General features: G+C 42.2%; 1 protein-coding gene across 4 annotated transcripts in view; it reads left to right on the top strand.

Moving 5' to 3' along the window:
• Positions 1–23,729, top strand: part of KPNA3 (karyopherin subunit alpha 3) — an 82,466-nt gene that overhangs the window by 52,747 nt on the left and 5,990 nt on the right. For all 4 annotated transcript variants that reach the window (XM_045014095.1, XM_045014103.1, XM_045014117.1 and 1 more), the window contains exons 7-16: positions 1,687–1,772; positions 7,829–7,915; positions 8,302–8,471; positions 9,845–9,889; positions 11,844–11,975; positions 13,548–13,676; positions 18,380–18,484; positions 18,616–18,687; positions 18,780–18,942; positions 20,507–20,601. In XM_045014095.1, coding sequence (XP_044870030.1) covers positions 1,687–1,772; positions 7,829–7,915; positions 8,302–8,471; positions 9,845–9,889; positions 11,844–11,975; positions 13,548–13,676; positions 18,380–18,484; positions 18,616–18,687; positions 18,780–18,942; positions 20,507–20,601 — 1,084 coding nt within the window. The remainder of the gene's footprint in view (positions 1–1,686; positions 1,773–7,828; positions 7,916–8,301; positions 8,472–9,844; positions 9,890–11,843; positions 11,976–13,547; positions 13,677–18,379; positions 18,485–18,615; positions 18,688–18,779; positions 18,943–20,506; positions 20,602–23,729) is intronic.

Below are 23,729 nucleotides of genomic sequence, written 5' to 3'. Positions count from 1 at the left end.
CACCCCCTCTCAGCACCACCTGCACACCGCTGAACAGCTGTTCCGTGGTGTGCAGAAGACACTGGGAGGAAGGTGAGGAGTTGATCAGTGGGGCCGGTGGCCCTGGATATGACTCACAGACCCCTTGGAGCCATACAGGACTCACAAACCCCCTGGAGTACCCTCGTGGACCCTCAGGGGTCTACGGACCCCAGTTTGAGAACCACTGTTCTAAATACTTAAAATATTTTACAGTGAAATTACCAACACCATGTTAGCCAATGCAACTAATGTTTCCTCTACCACTTACAGAAAAAAGCAAAACCAAACCCCACAATCCCCACTGAAAATGTGGCAAAACCAAGGACCCTTGCATCTTGCTTTCAAACATTCACTCTGTTGCACAAAGAGATTATGAGCATTCCATAATGGGTGTTCTGCTGAGAACAGCCTGCTTCTGTTTCCTCACCCCACTTTACAGGACAAACATATTGAGCTGACCAGCCCTAAAAGACTTCAGTTGCCAGGTTAAAACCTGAAATGGTCTGTATGATAATTTAAGATGTTACATGACAGTTATTTTCTTCCCTGTATTGTCAGTATCTGCTTTCACTGTGTACAAACTCCTGTTTTTGAGTCAAACCCCCCACACCAAAAAACCAACAATGTAGGACTGAATTTATGTAGTGATTTCAACAAGGGCAGGGGGAATTGGAAGAAGTTTGGTTATATTTCTGGTATTTGCTCCCTGGGCCCTGTCATGGGCTACAAGCATTGCAGAGGCAGCACACTCATCCCTTGGGGAAAGATAATGGACTTCTCCAACTAATTGAGGAGTGACATGGCAGTGGATGGAATCCCTGGCTAGAAATATGGTGGGGAGGAATATAGCATGTGTGGTGGGGAGGAGTGTTGCAGATCTTAAAGATATGTAAGACAAATGTCTGCAGGTTTTGGAAATGTTAAGTTCAGGCCCATACTTCCGCACGCTTGTCACTCTCTTGTCCAACCCCTGTCAGCTCCACAGGCCAATCAGAACTGCTTCACGTGATTAACAACTGGTCCCATAGCATGTGGAGCAACTAATGCTCCCTTCCACGTCATTGGAATGCATGGAGTTAGAGCATGCAAAGTCAGAGCAGGCTATGGAGTTGCAGCTCCTGCCCCTCCACTCCCCACCCAGTGAAGATCCCCCAGTGATGTTACCTTCCCCTAGGCCTCAGAGGGGGACGAAGATCCCCCAGTGCTGGTCTCTCCTCCCTTCCAAAGCTTAGGGGAAGGGTTATTTATATCATATGTGTGGGGGGCGGGCTCTGCAGTGTGTGGATCTGTCAAATATGAGGAGGTGCCTCAGTTGTGGGAGGGGCAGAATCAGTTGGCTTGTTTTCAGTGGTGATCAGTAGTAGATGAGGCTTTGGCAAGTATAATATTTTTTTTCCATTCTGGCATCTGGATGCTTGCTAGACCCACCCAAAAAAATACTAGTATTTAAAAAAGTCTTGTGTAGAATTTTTTCCCCTGTTCCCTTAAACGTCTCAATTCTTCTGAAATGTCTAGTCTTTTTTTTTTTTAAACTACACAACACAGTGTTAAATTCTGAAATTTCTATATATAGACACAGCTAATAGCTGTAGAGGGTAACCATATAATAGCCTAGCGAGCACGTTTCAAATTATTGCTTGACTTAATTTTTTTTTTTTTAAACAGTCCCTCGTTACAATTTGAAGCTGCTTGGGCACTGACTAACATAGCATCGGGCACGTCTGCACAGACCCAAGCTGTGGTACAGTCAAGTAAGTGTTAAAAGTTGCTCATTTTGGGGATATGTGGATGTTGCTGGGTAAAGGTGAAAAGTGTTTTCCATTTGGAATTTTTATATTAAAACCATGAAAAAGAAATTAGTAGAAAGGTGCTAGAAATAATAGTCGTGCTTTTGCTTGTAACCCTTAAGGTATTTGCCAACAATGATTAGCATTAGGAAATTGAGGCCTGAGTATGGAAGTTTGAAGAATCATCTTATGAGCATCGCAGAAAATGTTAATTCTTTGTCACTCTTGAAAAGATATTTCCTGAAATTGAGTGCCACAGGACTAGAACCAAAAGGCTTAATGAATAATTCTTCCTACTTTAAAAGGATACTATGAATGTTATAGTTTTAAAAATGCTATTAAATACAGATAGCTGCGTTAGGGTTGCACAGTTGATGTTAGTCAGGAAATGCAATTGTTGAAGATTTCAGTAGCAGCTTTAACATGAGCACACTGTTCAGTTTATATAGAATTCTTGTGCTCATCATGACATCTTTGTGTTATGTCATAAGCAGTGATATATTAAGTTGTGTATTTAAGCAGAATAATAAGAATAGGAAATCCATACATATGACACAGCCCAATTAATGGTTTCATATAACTGACCACCGAGAGGCATGAGGGGAACATGTCCTCTCCCAAAATCTGTCTGGATGTCCTGCTCAGCTAATACCTGGCAGGGAAAATGCAAGGGTAGGATCAGTCCAGGTGTCTAATGCACTTTTAATGGGAGTGGAAGGGAAAGTGACTCAGGTGTCAATAGCTGTATTTTGTTTCAGGAGAGAAAATGAGAATGAAAAGTGCAATGGCTGGAGCTTCTGCTGTTTCCACAGGAAGAGAGGGGGAATAAGAAGCAAAACTGCCCCTGAGCTGCTGCTCGTTTAAGAGGGATGGGGAGTGAGGGAACAAAGGGTGCCTTGCTGCTGTTGTAGAAGGAAAGAAGCTCTGCTTTTATCTTGCTCTAGCTCCTGCTAAGAGCTAGGAGGCTAAAGACTGTTGGCAATCAGAAGAAAACACCAGAAAAGGGGCAGTAGCATTAGGGGCCTCACAAAAAGAGATGGGGACTGATTATTTTAAAGAGGTGAAAACTGATGATTTTATTGATTTTTAGAGGGGCAGATAATGCATGCAGTGTAATTTGGAAGACAACATTAATTTTGTTTAGGAGAAGAGGAGGGTTGATTTTTGAGAGGAGATGCATTAACTGGCTTGGTGGGAGAATAAATTTCGTGGGGGAAATTGGTGTGGAGAGATTAATTGAGCTAGAATTTATTTATTTAGGGGGCAAAGATGTGGAGGGAATAGCTGATTAGATGTGACTGAAGGTGAGGTTGAGGGGGGATGGGAATTGAAGGATTTGAATTATTTTCCTGCAGTTTGTCCTGTACCTTCCAGAGGAAAGGGGGAAGGAAAGGGTAAAAATGGTAACTGTAAGCTGCCCCTCCCTGCCTATCTCCCATGAGCCCAGCTACCCTTTCTGCTGCAGCTTGTGTCTCAGCAGCCATGTTCATTTCTTTCTTTATCAGAAGGGTAGCCGTGTTAGCCTGGTTCTGTAGAAGCAGCAAAGAATCCTGTGGCACCTTATAGACTAACAGACGTTTTGCAGCATGAGCTTTCGTGGGTGAATACCCACTTCTTCGGATGCCATCTGGTCTATAAGGTGCCACAGGATTCTTTGACATTTCTTTCTTTGCATTTCGTTGGGGGGCGGGGGTAAGAGGGTGGTAGCTATATTAGTCTTATAATTAGATATTTTCAACAGACGGTGGTGGTTTAGCCACAAGCTGCAGCTGAAAGGCCAGCCAGGCTTGTGGCAGACAGGATGTAGAAAGGAACTAAGTCCAAGGAGTGTTTTTTGTTTTTGTTTTAAGTTAACAAATATATTCAGAATATCAACGAAAAGGTATTTTTAACTTTCCCTTGTCTTTCAACTAGGAACTGCTTTTCATAGCCCAAAGGTACATTGCATAAATCCCCCAATCAGTTTTGAACTGTTTTAAATATTAAACTAATGAGAAAAAAGGAAAGGAATATAAACTCTGGCAAGTCAAGTGTAAAAGTATATTTGGGCGGGCAAAAAAAGAATTTGAAGAGCAACTAGCAAAAGACACACAAACTAACAGCAAAAACATTTAAGTATATCAGAAGCAGAAAGCTTGCCAGTCAGTGAGGACAGTGGATGATCAAGGTGCTAAAGGATCGCTCAAGGAAGACTAGGTTGTTGCAGAGACGCTAAGTGAATTCTTTGCATTGGTCTTCATTGCAGAGGATGTGAGGGAGATTACCACACCTGGGTCATTCTTTTTGGATGATAAATCTGAGGTACTATCCCAGATTGAGGTATCAATAAAGGAGGTTTTGGAACAGATAGATAAATTAAACAGTAATAAGCCACCAGGACCAGATGGTATTCACCCCAGTGTTCTGAAGGAACTCAAATATGAAATTGCAGAACTACTAACTGGGTATGTAACCTATCATTTAAATCAGGGGTGGGCAAACTTTTTGGCCTGAGGGCCGCATCAGGTTTCAGAAATTGTATGGAGGGCCAGTTAGGAGAGGCTGTGCCTCCCCAAACAGCCAGGCGTGGCCCGGCCCCCGCCCCCTATCCGACCCCCCCTGCTTCTTGTTCTCTGACGCGCCCTCTCCCCCCCCCCCCCGGGACCCTTGCCCCATCCACGCCCCTTGCTCTCTGTCCCTTGACCGCTCCCAGACCTCTCACCCCTAACTGCCCCCCCACTGCCCTATCCAACCCCCCATCTCCTTCCTGACTGCCGCCTGGGGACCCCCTGCTCCATCCACCCCCACTGCTCTCTGACCGCCCCCGGAACTCCTGCCCCTGACTGCCCCCCACCAGCCCATCCATCCAACCCCCTATCCACCTCTCCTTCCTGATGCCCCCCCCCCCAGCACCCCTGCCCCATCCAACCACCCCTTCTCCCTGACTGCCCCCGGAACCCCTGCCCTCATTCAACCTCCCCCTGTTCCCCACCCTCTGACCGCCCCCACCCCTATCCACACCCCCGGCCCCTGACCACCCCCTGAACTCCCCAGCCCTCTATCCAACCCCCCCCCCCCCGCTCCCTGCCCCCTTACTGTGCTGCCTGGAGGACTGGTGGCTGGCGGCACGGCTGCACCAGGACAGGCAGCCGCACCACCTGGCTGGAGCCAGCCATGCACTGCGCAGCACAGAGCACCGGGTCAGGCTGGGCTTTGCAGCTGCACTAGTCCAGAAGCTCACAGCCCACTGCCCAGAGCATTGCGCCTGCGGCATACTGAGCTGAGGCTGCGGGGGATGGAGGACAGCCAGGGAGGGGCCGGGATGAACCTCCCAGGCCAGGAACCCAGGGGCCGGGCAGGAGGGTCCCACGGGCTGGATGTTGCCTGCGGGCCATAGTTTGCCCACCTCTGATTTAAATCAACCTCTGTTACCAGATGACTAGAGAATAGCTGATGTGACACCAATTTTTTTAAAAGGCTCCAGAGGCAATCCTGGTGGCTGGTAACCCTACCTTCAGAACCAGGCAAATTGGTTGAAACTATAGTAAAGAACAGAATTATCAGACATCTAGATTAACACAATTTGGGGAAGAGTCAGCACTGCTTTTGAAAAGAGAAATCATGCCTCACCAATCTATTAGACTTCTTTGATAGAGTCAACGCACATGTGACATGGTTGAGCCAGTGGATATAGTGTACTTGGACTTTCAAAAAGCCTTTGACAAGATCCCTCATGAAATTCTCTTAAGCAAAGTAAGCAGTCATGGGATAAGAGGAATCAGTAACTGGTTATCAGATAGGAAACAAAGAGTTGGGATAAATGGTCAGTTTTCAGAATGGAGAGAGGTAAATAGTGGTGTCCTCCAGGGATCTGTACTGGGACCAGTCCTATTCAACATATTCAAAAATGATTTTGAAAAGGGGTAAACAGTGATGTGGCAAAATTTGCAGATGATACAAAAATAGTCAAGATAGTGAAGTGCAAAGCTGACTTTGAAGAGCTACAAATGGATCTCACAAAACTGGGTGACTGGGCAACAAAATGGCAGATAAATTCAGTGCTGATAAATGCAAAGTAATGCACATTGAAAAACATAATACCATCTATGCATACAAAATGATGGGGTCTAAATTAGTTGTTATAACTTGGCGTCATTGGGATAGTTCTCTGGAAAAATCTGTTCAATGTACAGCAGTAGTCCAAAAAGTTAACAATGTTAGGAGCCATTAGGAAAGGAATAGATAAGACAGAAAATGTAATGCTACTATATAAATCCATGGTATGCCCATACCTTGAATAATGCTTGCAGTTCTGGTCTCTCCATCTCAAAAAAGATATATATTAGAATTGGAACAGGTACAGAGATGGGCAACAATAATGATTAAGGGTATGGAACAGCTTCCATGTGAGGAGAGAGAAAAAAGACAGGGACTCTTCAGCTTGGAAAAGAGAAATGCAAGTTTAGAATTTGCAGTGTTGTCAAAAGTGCAGAGAAGCCATAAAATCCCAGGATCACACCTGCAGTTTTTCTCATGTCTCAGTGCTAAAGCAGCTTTTTCAAGGATTTTGATACTATTCAGTAAGACAGTTCTCATGCAAATTATCCGAACAGGCTGTTTTCTGTCAGGCTAGACAGAGTATATGCAGTGATTTTACAAAAGGTGCAAGACTTAGATTCCAGCTATGTGTGCTCACTGATTTTTCAGTTACTACTTCTTCAGTTGTCTTTTTCCAAATCTAGTAATGTCTGTAGTCCTCAGAGTTATTTCCATTCCGGGCGTCAAACTTGATCTATTTTTGCTCCAGGTCCGTTGAAAAGAAAGTATATTAAACTTTACACTTTTTTTGGGGGAAAAAACCCTCTAATTTTTTTCTCTAATTACTTAAACAGATTTTTGCAAAAATTCACCTTCTGTTGGAGGGCAGATGTGAAACATTTCATCCCACTTCTAAAAACACAAAAGTTGTGCTATCAAAAGAAATAACACTTACTTGATCCTCCACAATCCAGATATGCTGGCTCCGTGTTCCAGCAGAGTTCTTTGGTTGAGCCATTGATTGTAAGGAAAGACAGGCAAGAATATTCCATTAAAGTAGGACCTTGTGATCCAGGTAGGATTGAATGTCACAGCACCTGAGGGAAGTGAAGTTTTTAGTTGTCAGTGTGTTGGATGTCCCTCATATCTGTTGAGCACTGTTACTAATCTTGAGGCAACTTGAACAAATTCCTTTGCAGTTCGTCTTAACTGCATGGAATTTTTCCATAGATTTTGTTCATTAATCTGTTCAAATTTTTCGGCTTACTACTACCTCATGTTAAATTATCAAAAATAAAACAATTGTGTCCACTTAGAATTTTTTTATATTGCAAATTTTCTATTTAAAAACACACTTTAATTCTCTTAGCTCTTAATATTTTAATGTTTATAGTATTTTCTCTTGTGAGTGCTAACTCATTCACCAGCATATTAATCAGTTTTAGTTTGCCCAACGGGTCTACATGATAAAGTATGATGATATGCAAATGAAAAGCTTACCATTAAGACTCCTCATGCTTTCAAGGAATGGGTTATGTGGGTGGGGGGAAATGGATGGCTCAGGGGGAATAGTACCAATATGAATTCTTAAAGAGGTGGTTTTTCCAGGTCATGGTTTTGAAGCACATTGTCAAGGCAGCATGGGAAGCTTGTGTTTCTGCTCTGGTTATGCACCTGGTTTGTGGGTAAACAGAAGATCTCAATTTCCAGGACACTGGACTTTGTACCTTTTAACTTAAAATTTTGTTTAAATGTATTGACTCGCACCTTTTGGGAGGGGAGGAGAGCTTAGGTGCGGGGACCATTGTTTAACATTTGGTTATTTTCTGAAAAGAAACATTTTTGAGAATTTATGTATATTTATTTCTAACTTAAATTGTAAGGTCTTAATGTCAGACAAAGTTATGGAATTATATAATTTTTTAATAATAATAACAGACTAAAGTGTTGTGTACAGTTTCTTCTATGTTCCACTAACAGGGTCGAATCTTTTCATTCTATAGATGCAGTACCCCTCTTTTTGAGACTGCTTCACTCCCCACATCAGAATGTTTGTGAGCAAGCTGTTTGGGCTCTTGGAAATATTATAGGTAAGTGCTAACTGTATTTTTAAAAGTACCTGAAATTAAATCAGGGGACACATAGGAATTTTAGATTCTGACTTTTGAACATTGGCATTACCATATGAGACTATGTTTCCTCTATATTCTCTGGTTTCATATAATTTTCCACATGGCAAGAATCCATATGTATATACTAATTATTAAGTTTGGAGAGTTAGTAACTTCATTTGCTATAAGAAATTTTAATATAAATTTTATGCTTCCTAAAATATTTTTATTGAACAGCAGCTTTTGGTACTAAACTTCTGGTGAGGAAACATAGAATATCAGTATCCCAACATAAGTCATTGCATACATTTCAAGGTTTTCCATCTTTAATGTAATTTTTTTTTAAACAATTTTCATTTCTGTAGGTGATGGTCCTCAGTGTAGAGATTATGTCATATCACTGGGAGTTGTCAAACCTCTTCTGTCCTTCATCAATCCCTCCATTCCCATCACCTTCCTTCGGAACGTCACATGGGTCATTGTAAATCTCTGCAGGAATAAGGACCCCCCACCGCCTATGGAGACAGTTCAGGAGGTAAATAATTATAATAGGACTGATTTTTACACCTTATCTCTGGGCTACAGGAGGTTTTTTTTTTTTGGTTTTTTTTTTAATGCTGCTGTATGTGCTACAAATAAATGCATGTTTCATGATACTGCCTGGGTATTAATTACCAGTTAATAGAAGTATCAAAGTGGTCTATTTATGTAATCTAATTGGAGGTTATAACTAAGCTAATTATACCATTTGAGAGGGTGAATACTGACTAATTAGTCTTTGGAAAATATGTTGAAATAGACTGTCAAAAAGTGAAGACTGTAGAAAGTGTTAACTTGAAGAGTTAGTTTAATTTGCAGCGTTTCATACTTTCACCAAACAAGAGACTACTATATACAAATAGCTATTCAAATGAAATTACTTTTAATTATGTGAAATGTAAGTAAATTAAGTGGATGTCTCATTTTAATATATATTTAAGTTTTGAGTACTTATCAAAATATATAGTGTCAGTGATATGACCCCATTTTAAAACTAAAGCACCTGAAAATACTTGACTGCCCAGATATAAAAAAAAATGCAGACTTGAAGACCGTTTCAGCCAATTGTAAAAAGAGGGATGCTGTTTTACTGTGGGTTATACTACCAGTCTATTTAAAGCTCTACTTTAAAAAAATATATATTCTGATGTCTATAGTCTTTTTGAAGCAGTTTGAAGTATCATTTTAGTGCAAAATGAAGTATGATGGAACTTCAGAATTGAGAGACGGTATAAGCAGAACACTTTTGTTTAAAAGTGAGAATGTACCAAACAAGGGTTTATGTATTGTAGTAAGAGTGACTTTGCTTTGGCTCTACACAAATTCATGTAAAAAAACATTTTATTTTGATCCTAGTAACTTCCCAAACAAGTGGGGGGTTTATTGTGCTTACATTTTTATTATACCTGGTAATTTTAAACACAAGCTTTCATAAGTAGTATAGGTGCTGGAACTAGGGATGCTGCTGCATCCCCTGGCTTGAAATGGTTTCCATCAAATACAGGGTTTACATTTTGGTTCAATGGTTCTCAGCACCCCGATAAGTAGCTGGGAAAATCACAAAAATTTATCTTTGCTCTTAAGTTTGCTTATTTTCCTTGAAATTGTTCTCTTCTCTCTCACTACTACTTTAAAGTATAGCATTGCTGCAACTTTATTTTGCATTTGTACAAAAATCCTGCAAAATATTTACTTTTTTTATGACGTTTGAGTGAATGCCATCTGTTAGGAAACATAGGTGTATAATACATGAATAAATCCTCAAACCATACTGTTCTACATGTCCTACTTTAACTTGCTTTTACACAGCTGATGTTCCTTTATGATGGACAGGTGCCACTATAATTATTGATAGTTTATTTTTTTCAGATTTTGCCAGCATTGTGTGTTCTTATATACCATACAGATATAAACGTAAGTAAAAATAAGACAAATACCTTAAAATTTTGAAGTTTTGGATATTTTTTCTTTGTTTCTCTAGAGACAAAAATGTTTGTGGATTATATTTAAATGGTAAACCTGTTTTGTATGTTAACCTGAGTATAATTAAGTAAACACACTACTGTCAGTATTTTCATAATGATAGATTCCGGTCATCAGGAGAGTAAAAGGGGAAGCACAAACACGATTTCTGAAATTTAGAAACCTTTTAACCCTTTACATAGTAACTATATACACAAAAGTTAGCTATTTAGGTTGCCATGTCAAACACTTGAAATTTGTGAGATGCCAGATTTACATTTGCCTGTGCTCCCTTAATTCTACCTCTTGATTGTCCTGTTTATGAAATGTATGGAGCACAAGTCCTATGTGAAATACAGTTATGGTCTTGTAATTAGACTGTATCATAATATATGTGAAAAGGGGCAGAATTAAATTTGCAAGCGGCCGGCGCCTGATCCCTGGGGGAAAGGGGGCAGAGGGCTCTGCGCCTCCCTCACCTGTGGGTACTTCCCCCGAAGCTCCCATTGGCCGCGGTTCCCCGTTCCCGGCCAATGGGAGCTGCGGGGGATGATGCCTGCAGGCGAGGGCAGCGCACGGCGCCCTCCCCTCCCCCAGGGGCCACAGGGATGTGGTGCTGGGCACTTCTGGGAGCGGTGCAGGGCCCGCACCGCCACGGGGGTGGCAATCCCGCGGACCAGATCCAAAGCCCTGATGGGCCCAATCCAGCCCGCAGGCCGTAGTTTGACCACCCCGGTCTGGGAGGTGGTTCAGCAGTCCCCTGCACAGTGTGATGTGGAGGTGCTGCCGCTGTTTTGATAATGGACCTGGCTCTTTTGAACGTTCGTTTTCAGTTAATGTTTTAGCATGTTGTCAACATTTCTATGGAACACAAGTGAGAGATGGGAAATTGTGACTTCACAGTTTATAACTTAACCAAACCTAAACAGGAATTCATGGGTCAAAGAAAAAACACCTCTCTGGTTCTGTAAGATTTCTCAGCCAATTTTCAAAGGTCGTCTGCAAGCACTGGAGAGGTGAGAGCTTCTAAAAACAAAAGTTTGCAAGAATCTCTTTAATGGAAAGTATTAGGCACCCTAAATAATAGCGGTCACTACCAGCTCCGTCTATAATATAAATTATCTCTGATCCAGAATGAACCCAGTGAATTAATATGTATGCATATATATTCATGCATCCTTCAAGATTAGGATTAAAGTTTGTGTGTTTACTACATTCACTTATTACTGCAGTGTAGCAATCTCAAATAGACTGCAGTAGCTGTTTAAAAGCACCAAGTAACATTGCACAACAGTTTAGAACAGGAAGTGAATAAGACCTCTTCTAACTAAAATTGCAGTGAGAATTTTAGATAGGAATTGGACTAGTTCTCCGACTCAGTGCTCAACTCTTAAAACCAACAATGGTCTCTCTTAATATGACCATAAGGCAACTTCTGTCTTAATCAACAGATAGTAACTCCAGCAGTAATCCTCGTAAGGTGCCAGGATTGGTTCAGTACTGTCTCAAGGGAAGAGAGATCCACCTGCAGAATCACTACGGCCACTTCATCATCTAGGATTTAGGATTTCTTTGATTGTCTTCCATTGAAATACTGACCAGGCCCAACTGTACCCAAAAAGTGTTTTGGGTTTTTTAATTAACCTTTCCACCCCCCGCCCCAAGTTGTGAAGAGAACATGTGACACATTTCAACTGTTGATGGAATAAATGACCATCCATTTAACCATTGTAGTTGCCATCATAACATTCTAGCTGACTGTTTCTCCTGGTAGCATTTCTGAGCTCTCCCTATTGCTAAATTGCATGCTCTTTTTTTAAAAAGACTTGTGGAGTGTTGATCATACAATTCAGTTGCAGTCTTACGCTCAGTGTATAAGCTGTCTGTTCTTTTCTGCTTCCTGCAGATTCTTGTGGACACTGTTTGGGCTTTGTCCTACCTAACAGATGGTGGTAATGAACAGATACAGATGGTCATTGATTCAGGCGTTGTACCTTTTCTAGTTCCCCTTCTGAGCCATCAGGAGGTTAAAGTTCAAGTAAGTCTGTTTTTTTATTTCATTGATAATAATTAAACAGGTATGTTAGCAACAAGAAGAAGGTCAATGAAAGTGTGGGCCCTTACTGAATGGGGGAGGCAACCTAGTGACAGAGGATGTGGAAAAAGCTAATTTACTCAATGCTTTTTTTGCCTCTGTCTTCACGAACGAGGTCTGCTCCAGACTACTGCACTGGGCAGCACAGTATGGGGAGGAGGTGACCAGCCCTCTGTGGGGAAAGAAGTGGTTCAGGACTATTTAGAAAAGCTGGACGAGCACAAGTCCATGGGGCTAGATGTACTGCATCCGAGGGTGCTAAAGGAGCTGGCGGATGTGATTGCAGAGCCATTGGCCATTATCTTTGAAAACTCATGGCGATTGGGGGAAGTCCTGGATGACTGGAAAAAGGCTAATGTAGTGCCCATCTTTAAAAAAGGGAAGAAGGAGAATCCGGGGAACTACAGGCCAGTCAACCTCACCTGAGTCCCTGGAAAAATTATGGAGCAGGTCCTCAAGGAATCAATTTTGAAGCACTTCAAGGAGAGGAAAGTGATCAGGAACAGTCAATTTAGTAGGCCATCAGAAATAGATCACCTAAAGGGTGTCTCCTCTGTTATTTGGTGCATGTACTACCTTGGGTATAAGAAGAAGAGTGGGTGCTGTATATGCTGATACCTAATCCTGGAGATAAGAATGGTTATTTTGGGACCTTTGAGTGCCAAAATAAACTCAGATGCTATAATCCTCTTTAGTGAAGAAAATTGGTATTTCCCTGTAGAAGGTAGGGAAACCAATCTAGTTTAGCCAGCTCAAAAATATGATGAAATGAGAGGCTCTTTAAGATAAAATTTTCACTTTTAAAAATGTTAGTACTATGAACCCATGGTAGGACCTTTTTGTGGTATCTGTATACTTGTCCTGTTTCTTAGTTCTTATTTCCTTTGGTTCTCCTGAAGTCTTTTAAACCAGTGTACTTAAAAAAAAATGAGTATTTTTAATATATTGTCAGTTGTAAAACATTAATTACTTGACTAATGAATAAAGATCTAGAGCCTACTGAGAGCAATTTGAGAGTCAGTACTTAGTAGGAAGGGGAAAAATGAGGAGTTCTTGTAATGTTATTGTAGCACAGATCTGAGTTGAATAGCTGTCTGGGAAGATACAGAAAAAGCATGGGAACATTTAAATGTAACTCAGATCAGACCTCTAATTCATTGGTCTTCTCAGTCACTTTCTTCTCTTTCAATTTCAAATTCCTTAATCTTTCTTTTTAATAACTTTGTAATCTTGCACTCTCCTTGACTTCTGATGGAACTCTTTCACTCAAGAAAATATTTGTACTCTGCCTTTTCACTTTGCAGAGAGGTGGTGCAAGAACTCCACCCTGCTCACTCTCAGCATATTGTTGAGCATGGTTTTGAAGATACAATGCTAAATTATATTTTGGGAAATGACTGGCTTAAAAGGGACACTGTCATGGGTTTTTTTTTTTTTTTTAGTGGTCCTTGTTTTACCACAAGTAGTTACAATGCATGCAGTAATGTCTTATTACTTTCTTTTCTTCAAATGTAGACAGCAGCACTGAGAGCGGTAGGCAACATAGTAACTGGTACTGATGAACAAACACAAGTTGTTCTCAACTGTGACGTTCTCTCTCACTTCCCAAATCTCCTGACGCATCCAAAAGAGAAGATAAACAAGGTATATTTTGGTTTTATTTTCATTTTTGTTTTATTTTTAGGTTGACAAAACAAAATATCCCTCCTTTTGTAGCACGTGACAAGCAGAATTCCCAACTACTTTTTATTTATTTTATTCTTTTTAACTTTAGGGAACAGTTTAAAGCCTTCCATTAATAACCATGTCTGCATAGTGACCACAAACTATTCTCTTGGAGATATGATTGGCAATCCCACTTAAAGGGACTACTTTAATAAGAGTGGAAAATATTGTCTTTTCAGATAAAAATGTTGCTTCTGTAAAATTTTACAACTATAAATACCGAAGGTGAGTACAGGAAATGTAGGAGAGATGTGGTTGGAACTCCTTTGCTTCAGATCAACAGGGAAAGCAATATTGAAACCTACACACTTTTTTTTCTTCTTTCAGTTTTCACTCCTGGATGACTTATTTATATAGTGCCAGAGGTGTGCACAGATTTAATAAGACTGTGTGAGCTGGTGGTCTGATTCACCAACGGAGGAAAATTAAACTCACTCACTCACCAGCTGCACAGATCTAGTTCCTTTTTTAGGGCTTTCTTTATTAATTTAGAAACAAATGTAAAGCAACCCAAAACAGATTTACTTCCCAACAGGGCTGAAGATAAAAAGCTATCTCCAGAGCTTCACAGCCCTCCTCAACAGAGGCTTCCTGTTGTGTGCTCTTGCTCGCTGTTCGTGGCCCCCTTCCCAGCCTTCTGCCTGACACATGGAAAGGCATCTCCTAGCTCAGAGGTGGGCAAACTATGGCCCACGGGCCACATCCGGCTTGTGGGACCGTCCTGCCCGGCCCTGGAGCTCCCAGCTGGGGAGGCTGTCCCCGCTCCCTCACAGCTTCAGCTCCCCGTGCCGCCAGTGCTCTGGCTGGCTCCGGCTGAGCTCTGAGCGGCATGGTAAGGGGGTGGGTAGCGGGGGGGGGCGGGTTGGATAAGGGGCAGGGAGTCCTGGGGTGCAGTCAGGGGACAGGGAGCAGGGGGCAGTTAGATTAGGGAGTGGGGTCCTTGAGGGGAGGTTAGGGGCAGGGGGTCCCAGGAGGGGGCGGTCAGGGAATAAGGAGCAGGGGGCGGGAGGCTGAATGGGTTGAGGGTTTTGAGGAGGGCAGTCAGGGGGTGGGGGACAGGCTGTTTGGGGAGGCACAGCCTTCCCTACCCAGCCCTCCATACAGTTTGGGAACCCGATGTGGCCCTCAGGCCAAAAAGTTTGCCCACCCATGTCCTAGCTCCTTGGGAGAGGCTGGGTCTCTCCTATTTGCTCTTCTGCTTAAGAGGCAGAAAACCTTATATCCAGTTACCTCTAGGGCACATGACTAGGAACAAGCATGTGACCTGAAACTACTGCTTCCAGGTGTAAGGGCCCAAGGGCTGTAAGAGGCGTACAGGAGGACACACATTGGCTCCAGTGCCCTATTGTACATCATATCTGTTTCAAGGAGCTAGTCATCGAAAGATACCTATCCTAAGTGTAATCTAAGCATTGCAATACAGTACTTTGTATCACTATGTGAGAATTGTGAGTCATCTGCATTGCAGTTAATATTCATAAATAAGTATTATCACTTTCAGTTGAGCCTACAGGAAAAGCAAATGTGCCCTTCAAAATATTATAATTACTAGCGTATCACTCATCCAGCACTATAATATTTGCTCTGCCACCTTCCCAGTTTTTGGCCCTCTGGAAAGTGTTTACCTATGCTTATCGATTTAAAGACCGCTACTGTTTGAGTAGCATCTCTGTTAGTTCTGCTAAGATGGTTTTCTGAGCCTCACTTGAAGAAAGGGAAGGCCATTGTTGGCAATTGCCCAAAATAAGTGCCATTTTAAAGGGAAGATGGGGTTTTCCTTTTTTGTCGGGGAGGAGACTGAGGTAGAGGGATTTTTTTAAAAGGGAGAAGAGAGCTAAATGCCTTCTACAAGCCCCATTTTTATACCAGGAATAAATCGTACCCTCTACTGCGGCATCTGCGGAGCATCCTGAGACTTCTGACAGCAACTGACATCCTACCAGCTTCCTTTGCAGGATGTGTAGAGCAGAGGGAACCTTAAATGTTGACCACTAATGCCTATCAAACCATTAAAATGTCTCAATATTGCTTAAATAGTCATCATGGAGAATGGAGAAAGTGCCTCTGCTAGGATGGGAGCAGTTAGTTTCCTGCCAATCAAACATCCTGTCTGATGTTACTCAGTATGCAAATTATCTTCTTCATGGGAACGGTCACTCGGGATCTGAAATCCTATTTCCCCCCACTGAGACAGGCAAGGTCACTCCAGCTTCTTCACTCCATATAGCAGAGCACTCTTGCAAAGCAGACCTATGGCCTTCTGCCCAGCTTCCCTTTTCCTGTCACCACCTTTGGTGCCTTCAGGCGGATTTGGATTCCTCTGCTTTGAAGAGAAGGGGAAAGACAGCCTGTGCTTCCTTTCCTCTCTCCTTCCAGCTTTTTGTCAGTCAGCTTCCCTGTTGTGTGTGCAGGAAGTGGAGAAGTTTGGGAGTTAATGGGAGGAAGTACTCAAGAGCCTTTCCTCTGCTATGGTTACTTGTGTTTGTTTAGGTGTGAGTGGGGCAGTTTGTGCTCAGTAAACCCTGCCTCACCCCTCTCTGATTCCCCCTCCACCAAAAAGACAGGTGAATGGAGAAAAAGCCTCCTAGCTTTCAGGATACATACACTTACTCCCTCCCCTGTGTTATCTGCAGAGGAGGTCCCCTGGTGACTGCCCTCTGCTCCCCCTAGCCCCTGCCAGTTGCTAGGAGCCCTGAAGGAGTTCTCTCTGACATATAGCTGCAGTTGCTGGTCTGTATCCTACCTACTTCTTGCTGCTCCCAGGAAGGGACTCTAGGAGCTGCTTCTTAGATGTCATGACAAGGAGTGGGGCTTATTTCTGTCTTTATTTAAAGGGGGCCATAACCCCCTGCTTAAAAAAATGAACAGCCTACATTTGGAAGCTAGTAACCCTGAAGAGAGTGAGGCTCAGGATACAGCTGCTCCCAGGAAAGAACCATATGAGCTCGTTATTTTGAGCTTTGAATTATTTTTCCTTTTACAAAAGGACTATCTGGTCGTATTCTCTGAATCTGCTATGGGAGTTCTTGGTAACTCTTCCCATATAGCCCTTTTCTTTTAACAAAGAACTGTGTGATTTCCTTGAGACTTGGTTCTGCTGCTGAATCACCTGGAAAAGATAACTGAGCAACATGAGGATTACCTGTCTGCCCAGTGGGGGGGCCTTGAATGAATTGCAACACCACTCTCTGGTCCAAGAAGACAATGGAAATAGGAACTGAACCCAGGTCTTTTTTGTGCCAGTGCAGAAGACCACCACTGACTAAACTATTGATTATTTCATTTTCTTAGGATGAGGGTCTTCTGTTCATTTCTAGTTTTATATGCAAAAGTCAGAGATTAAAACTTCTCACATCTGAGTTTCAATAAACAGTATAAGCAAACCCCTCTCCTCCCTCCCCTGCACCCCCTAAGTAATTGAAAGCATATTTGAGCTAAAATCTGCAGTCAGGCCTCTGGATTCTCTGACTCAGTACAGTTTTATTTAACTAAATATGACAATAAATACAGAAGGTCAGATCCTTAATTATACTAACTCTAGCAGTGCAAAGATGACAGAAAGTGGGTTCAAATATAACTGCAAAATGTACTGGGGGGCGTTAGTGTAAATGAGACTGGTCCAGTGGATAATGTACTAATTGTATATTTAAAGTCCTATTAAACTTTATTTTATATTGACCCCTATGTCTTTAGCTTTCACTATGTTGCAGAATTTTGTATTGGAAACACATGATTGCATTATAGAAGCTGTCTGGGGGCGAGGTGGGGAGAGCTGGATGTTCTAGCACATGGGATAAGACAGACAGAGGACCACGGGTGTAAGTCTGGCTTTTTGGTACCTAAGTGTATCATTTGAAGGCCTATATCAGTGATTCTCAAACTCTTGTACTGGTGACCCCTTTCACATAGCAAGCCTCTGAGTGCGACCCCCTCCCCCTTATAAATTAAAAATACGTTTCTATATATTTAACACCATTATAAATGCTGGAGGCAAAGCGGGGTTTGGGGTAGAGGCTGACAGCTTGTGTCCCACCACATAATAACCTCGTGACCCCCAGAGGGGTCCCGACCCCCAGTTTGAGAACCCCTGGCCTATATAGTTTGCCAAATTGAAACTGCAGTCACAGAAGCCAGATTTACTCTAAAGCTCACTGAATGTCTCTGAGGGCTTGTCATCACTGCTGGGACCTAAGTCATAATGTAGCTGGAGTCAACGTAGCTTAGGTCAATTTACCTGGTGTCTTCACTGTGCTGCGTTGATGGGAGGCGCTCTCCAGTCGACTTCCGTTATTCTTCTCGGAGAGGTGGAGTACCACGTTCGACCGAAGATGGCTCTGACGTCCATTTAGCTGGTCTTCACTAGACCTACTAAATCTACCCCATCTGCATCGATTGCAGCAGCATCGATCTCCCTGTAGTGAAGACCATCCCTGATTTTTTTTCAGGGAATAAGTGTTTCTAGGACAAGGAACACATGAAGGAACAGATTGATGAAGAATTGCTGGACTTATTTCATGCTTTATTTTTGTGTCATTGCAATTCATATGTAATGCTTTTTAGCCATGTATAAAGACTTAAATTATTTCTAAAGAAAGGTGGTTTCTCATTTTGTCTGATTATAGGAAGCAGTTTGGTTCCTTTCCAATATCACAGCAGGAAACCAGCAACAAGTTCAAGCTGTAATAGATGCTGGACTAATCCCTATGATCATACACCAGCTGGCTAAGGTCAGTCAAGCTGTCAGTTGCGCAAGTTTGTCATCATCTTTTTATAAGTCTGACACAGGGAATATCTGAGTTAATAAGCTTTACAGATGTATGCTTGCTAATTTTAATGAACTATCAATTTTACCCTTCAGGGGGACTTTGGAACACAAAAGGAAGCTGCATGGGCAATTAGCAACTTGACAATAAGTGGAAGAAAAGATCAGGTGTGTGTGGCTAACTTTCAAGTTGTTGTTAAAATGTAGTGTATTGTAAGATTAATCGTATATAATTCTGAAGGCATTTTCCCCATATTTAGGTTGAATATCTTGTACAACAGAACGTAATACCACCATTCTGTAATTTACTGTCAGTAAAAGACTCTCAGGTGGTCCAGGTGGTCCTGGATGGGCTGAAAAACATTCTGATAATGGCTGGTGATGAGGCTAGCACAATAGCTGAAATTATAGAAGAATGTGGAGGTAAGATTTTTATTTGTTAGGCTTTTTTAAACTTTTATTTGCTATGTATCACTTTATCTTCCTTCTTCTGAACCAGTGCAGTACTTAAGGCAGTGTTTCTAAACTGTGGCCCCCACCGAAATGTTTTGCTGCCACGACAACCTCCTAGACAGTGATTTGGGGGGGGGCGGGGGGGCGGGGAATGCAAAGCAGCAGCCCCTCCCTGCAGTGCCCAGCTGTTGCTCCTGGATGTGTTGCCTTGGTGTTTGCTGGTACTGCCAACAGGATCAGCACACTGCACCGCAGTCTCCTCAGGGGATCTGGGCAACGCCTCTGGAGACACATGGGTCCAGCATGCATGGCACCAGGGGAACCTGGGACTTTGCAGACAACCACTGAATTCCTGACCCACTTTTCCGGGGGCGGCGGGGCTCAGGCCTTAGCCCCAAGGCAGTGGCAAGAGGTGGTGGCTGAACTGAGGCCACCAACAAATTTGTTGTAAGAACCCCTGACTTACGGCCATTGGCACATACCACATAACACCAGCAATTGGTCCTTATGTGGTATTTGAATAAGTGGATGAAACTGTCAGAAAGGGAAAAAATACATTACCTTGTAGCCATTGTGGCTTTTTTCTATTTAGTGAAACTTATTTAGAGGGATTTTCACATTGGAGGACACTTGGTGGGAGGGTGGGTGAGGACATATTTCCACAGACCAGTGTATTTCAGTAGTAGCTTTCTGTATCTTTTTCAGATTTGTTTTAAAGAGAGCATTATTTCCACCCAACTTCTGCCTGTGATTGATCCTGCAATAAAACTCATGGTTTTGCATCACTCCATTGCAGTGGGAATGAATGTCAGTATTTTGACTTCCCCTGCAGAATAAAATAGGAAGAGAAGTTGGGCTTGAGGTAGCAAGTCCTCATTAAATCACACACCAGCAATTTAGATATGATGGCAAGTTAATTTCTCAAAAGCAAGTTAGAGATAAATGAATGTCTTAAAAAAGGTTTTTCCCATGTACATAAATTTCTTGCTTGAAACTAAAGTTATGATTTTAAACTACTGTAGCTATGTTCTTCTGTCTCCTTGTTTGCATTTCACTCTTGGTATGCTACTCTAATGTGAAACCACTTTTAGCCTGCCAAGATGTACAGTGTCTGTATGGGACAAAGGGTACATGCTATACAGCAGAAATGCACAAACTTTGCTTACCTGAGTGCTTCACCTAACTTACATAAAAGGGAATGGATTGCAGCAGCCCTGGAGGCTTTTAAGAACAGGTTTGTGTCCGTGTCATCATTAAGGTGGGTGGCCCATGGAAACGGGCTGTGCTGAGACCTGTAGATTCCACAAGCCACACCTCTGTCTTAAAGATGAAGATGGCAACTTTGAAAGAACATTCTGGGTCATGTTTGGAAACTAGGCTCCATCGTGACCATCCTTGTTCTCCAGTATGTCTTGAGGTACTAATGTAGCTAAAGGCAGTATTTTGTTATGTCTAAAATGCTAACCTAAAGTAGCTACTAACAAACTTCATTTTAACCTGTTGAATGCTTTTATTCCTGCTGTCATTTGGCCAGGTTTAGAGAAAATTGAAGCCTTGCAACAGCACGAGAATGAGGACATCTATAAACTAGCATTTGAAATCATAGATCAGTATTTCTCTGGTGATGATGTAAGTACATTAAAAACTGCTGTGTGTGTGGTTATGGATATATGAAATGTTTGGTGTGAATGCTTTTGTACTCCATATTTTAATTTAGTAACTACATTGTCAGCATTACTTCAGTCATTCCCCTTTATGGACATGGGTTGTTCAGAGGATATTTTCCTACCTTTTTCTGTAGAGCTTGTCCTAATTAAAAGTTTAAGATACTTTCTCAATCTTCCATTCTCCCTCTGTGGTTTCCTTCCCTTCTGTGACTTACCTGTCCTTGCTCCTACTCCATCTTTTTCATTCCTTTCATGCACCAAGAAACTGCCTCAAACAGACATTGACTAAGACAGGCAATTCATTTTTTGCCTAATAAACCGGTAAAAGCTAGTCCACGCTATAAAAGTTTATCATTAGAAGAAAATATGCTTGCAAATCAAGTTTTATATACTTTATAGAAAAATAGATTTATATCAGATATTATAATTAATTATAATATCTATCTCCTAGAACTGGAAGGGACCTTGAAAGGTCATTGAGTCCAGCCCCCTGCCTTCACTAGCAGGACCAAGTCCTGATTTTTGCCCCCAAATCCCTAAGTGGCCCCCTCAAGGATTGAACTCACAACCCTGGGTTTAGCAGGCCAATGCTCAAACCACTGAGCTTTCCCTCCCTCCTATCCCTGGTTATGACTTAGTCCTGCCTTGAGTGCAGGGGACTGGACTAGATGACCTATTGAGGTCCCTTTCAGTCCTACACTTCTGATTCTGTGATTTTATGCACCTCAGATTATAGGGAATCCTGAGTCACTGTCCAGAGTTTCTAAAAAGTGTATAAAAGTTCAAGGGATTTGCATGAGAAAAATCACCAGGATGTAAGTCAGGTCAATTAACCCTGCACTGTCCTTAAAAATTGTTAGATGCCAGCAGTTCTCCTTCAGATTACCACTCCAGGCCTCACATGTCCTGTGTAGAAGCCATGGAACCATTCAGAACAGTAAAACTGTTAAGGTGTGCATGTATAATCCTAGAATTCAGTGCCAAGGAAAAGAGGTCCCTTCCCCATTACTCCCTCAGTTCTACTCTTCCTATTGGGTTTGGTTCTGTGACCACAAATCTGTTTTCACTGTGCAGGAATAGTTGGCACAGATTGAATCAATAGTTTTTACGGTCATTAACATTTTCTTGGACATTTTTGTCCTGAGTGGTATTTTGGTATAATTGCAGGTATAGCAACAATTGACTGCTTGATGATCTTGTTCCTCCAAAATATTAGTTTCCAACAATCCGATTACCATGAAATGTTAGCTCAAGATATGTTTACTCAAATGACTTTCTTTAGAAGGTCCACTGTGGGATGAAGTCCGTCCTGTTGGAGTGCTTGGTGGAGTGAGGAGCTTTCTCCTGGAGATATGAGTGGATTGCTTCTACAGTCTAAAGTATCAGAGTTGGAGGCCCTAGGACCAGACAAAGGATCCAAGACTTTTGGGTCCGTCCTCTGGATGTAAAGCAGCGGAACTGTTACAAGGAGGAGGGTGAAAATTTTTTCTCAATCTCTGAGGATAGGACAAGAAGCAATGGGCTTAAATTGAAGCAAGGGAGGTTTAGGCTGGACACTAGGAAGAACTTCTTATCTGTCATGGTAGTTAAACACCAGAACAAATTGCCTGTGGTGGTCATAGAATCTCCATCATTGGAAATTTTTAAGAGCAGGTTAGACAAACACCTGTCAGGAATGGACTAGTAGTTACGACTTAGTCCTGCCTTGAGTGCAGGGGACTGGACTAGATGACCTATTGAGGTCCCTTTCAGTCCTACACTTCTGATTCTGTGATTTTATGCACCTCAGATTATAGGGAATCCGGAGTTACTGTCCAGAGTTTCTAAAAAGTGTGTAAAAGTTCAAGGGATTTGCATGAGAAAAAGCACCAGGATATAAGTCAGTCGTATCCAAGGGTTGGTTCAGGTCCAGCCCTGCCTAGTTGGACTTCAAATCCTGGGATGTCAAAAGCAGTCAGGACTTCCTCAGATGCTGGGTGTCTGGATCCTGCACTCCTTGGGCTTTGCAATGGCATTTATTAGTCAGGTTGGATCTAACTTATCCTCTTTATTTTCTCATAAGATCAGTCTTTCCTATGTTGGCATCCTTTCTTACTGAGAAATCACCATCTCTGAGAGATCTAATCAGTCATGGTCTTGCTTCTGTGGGGAGAAGGAGCAGCCACTAAAGAACAGAACTGAAGGCTCTGAAGCTGTATTTCTGGCAGTGTTATTCCTGCATCTAGATACCTTTTTATCACTCTGGCCATCTGCTGTTGCCCGAGGGAGTCAGTTGGTTCAGAATAAGATGTATATCCACCTTCTTGTCTTTTGTCCTCCTTGGAAGTTTTGACCCTCGTGGGCTCCAGCTCTTCCTGATTCAGGCTCTTTTGGAGAGTTGGTTCCAGCAAAAAGGGTGAAGGAAAACTGATATCTAGGTTGCCTCCCCCAAAGTATTTCAGACCTTTAGCAGAGTGCTGTCAGGATGAGAATTTCCCATTTCTGTCCTGAAGGATTTGGTATCAGAGTAACAGACTGGGTGTCATCCATCAGAAGTATTCCTCCCCCCATCTTTGTCACCTGATGCTTCTGTCCTTTCCTCAGAGGGACCTGAAGGCATTTAGGATCTAGTAGAAAGGATGGCAGTGTGTGACATTCCTCTTGTTTCAGTCCATAGTAAATCATGTGATATTTGACCTTCTGGTGTTGAAGGAGCCAGGTAGTTGTTCCCACAAAAAAGGGCTTCTAGATGCTGTAGAAGATTTGCTTTAGAATCACCTAGCTGTGGTGCAGTCTGTTTCAAGGAAACTTGACTTTTGGTGCCAGGTAATTAGGGGTTTAAACTACGGCTGTCAATTAATCACAGTTAACTCAGGTGATTAACACAAAAAAATTAATCATGATTTAAAAAATTAATTGCAATTAATCACACTGTTAAACAATGGAATACCAATTGAATGGATGCAGGCGATAAGGCTTGGCAGGGTGGGGGTTCTGAATTGCTCGAAATGACGCACCTGCACTTCTGCTTACCTTTGCTTCTCTGTAAGTCATTTTTCTGCAAGGAAGCAAAGAAATCTGTGGGGGACACGAATTCTGCAGAATTCCCCC

Source organism: Mauremys mutica, chromosome 1, assembly GCF_020497125.1.
Source record: "Mauremys mutica isolate MM-2020 ecotype Southern chromosome 1, ASM2049712v1, whole genome shotgun sequence".
Lineage (NCBI taxonomy): Eukaryota > Metazoa > Chordata > Testudines > Geoemydidae > Mauremys > Mauremys mutica.
Note: the sequence above shows the minus strand (reverse complement) of the source record. Positions and strands in the feature narration are given on the sequence as shown.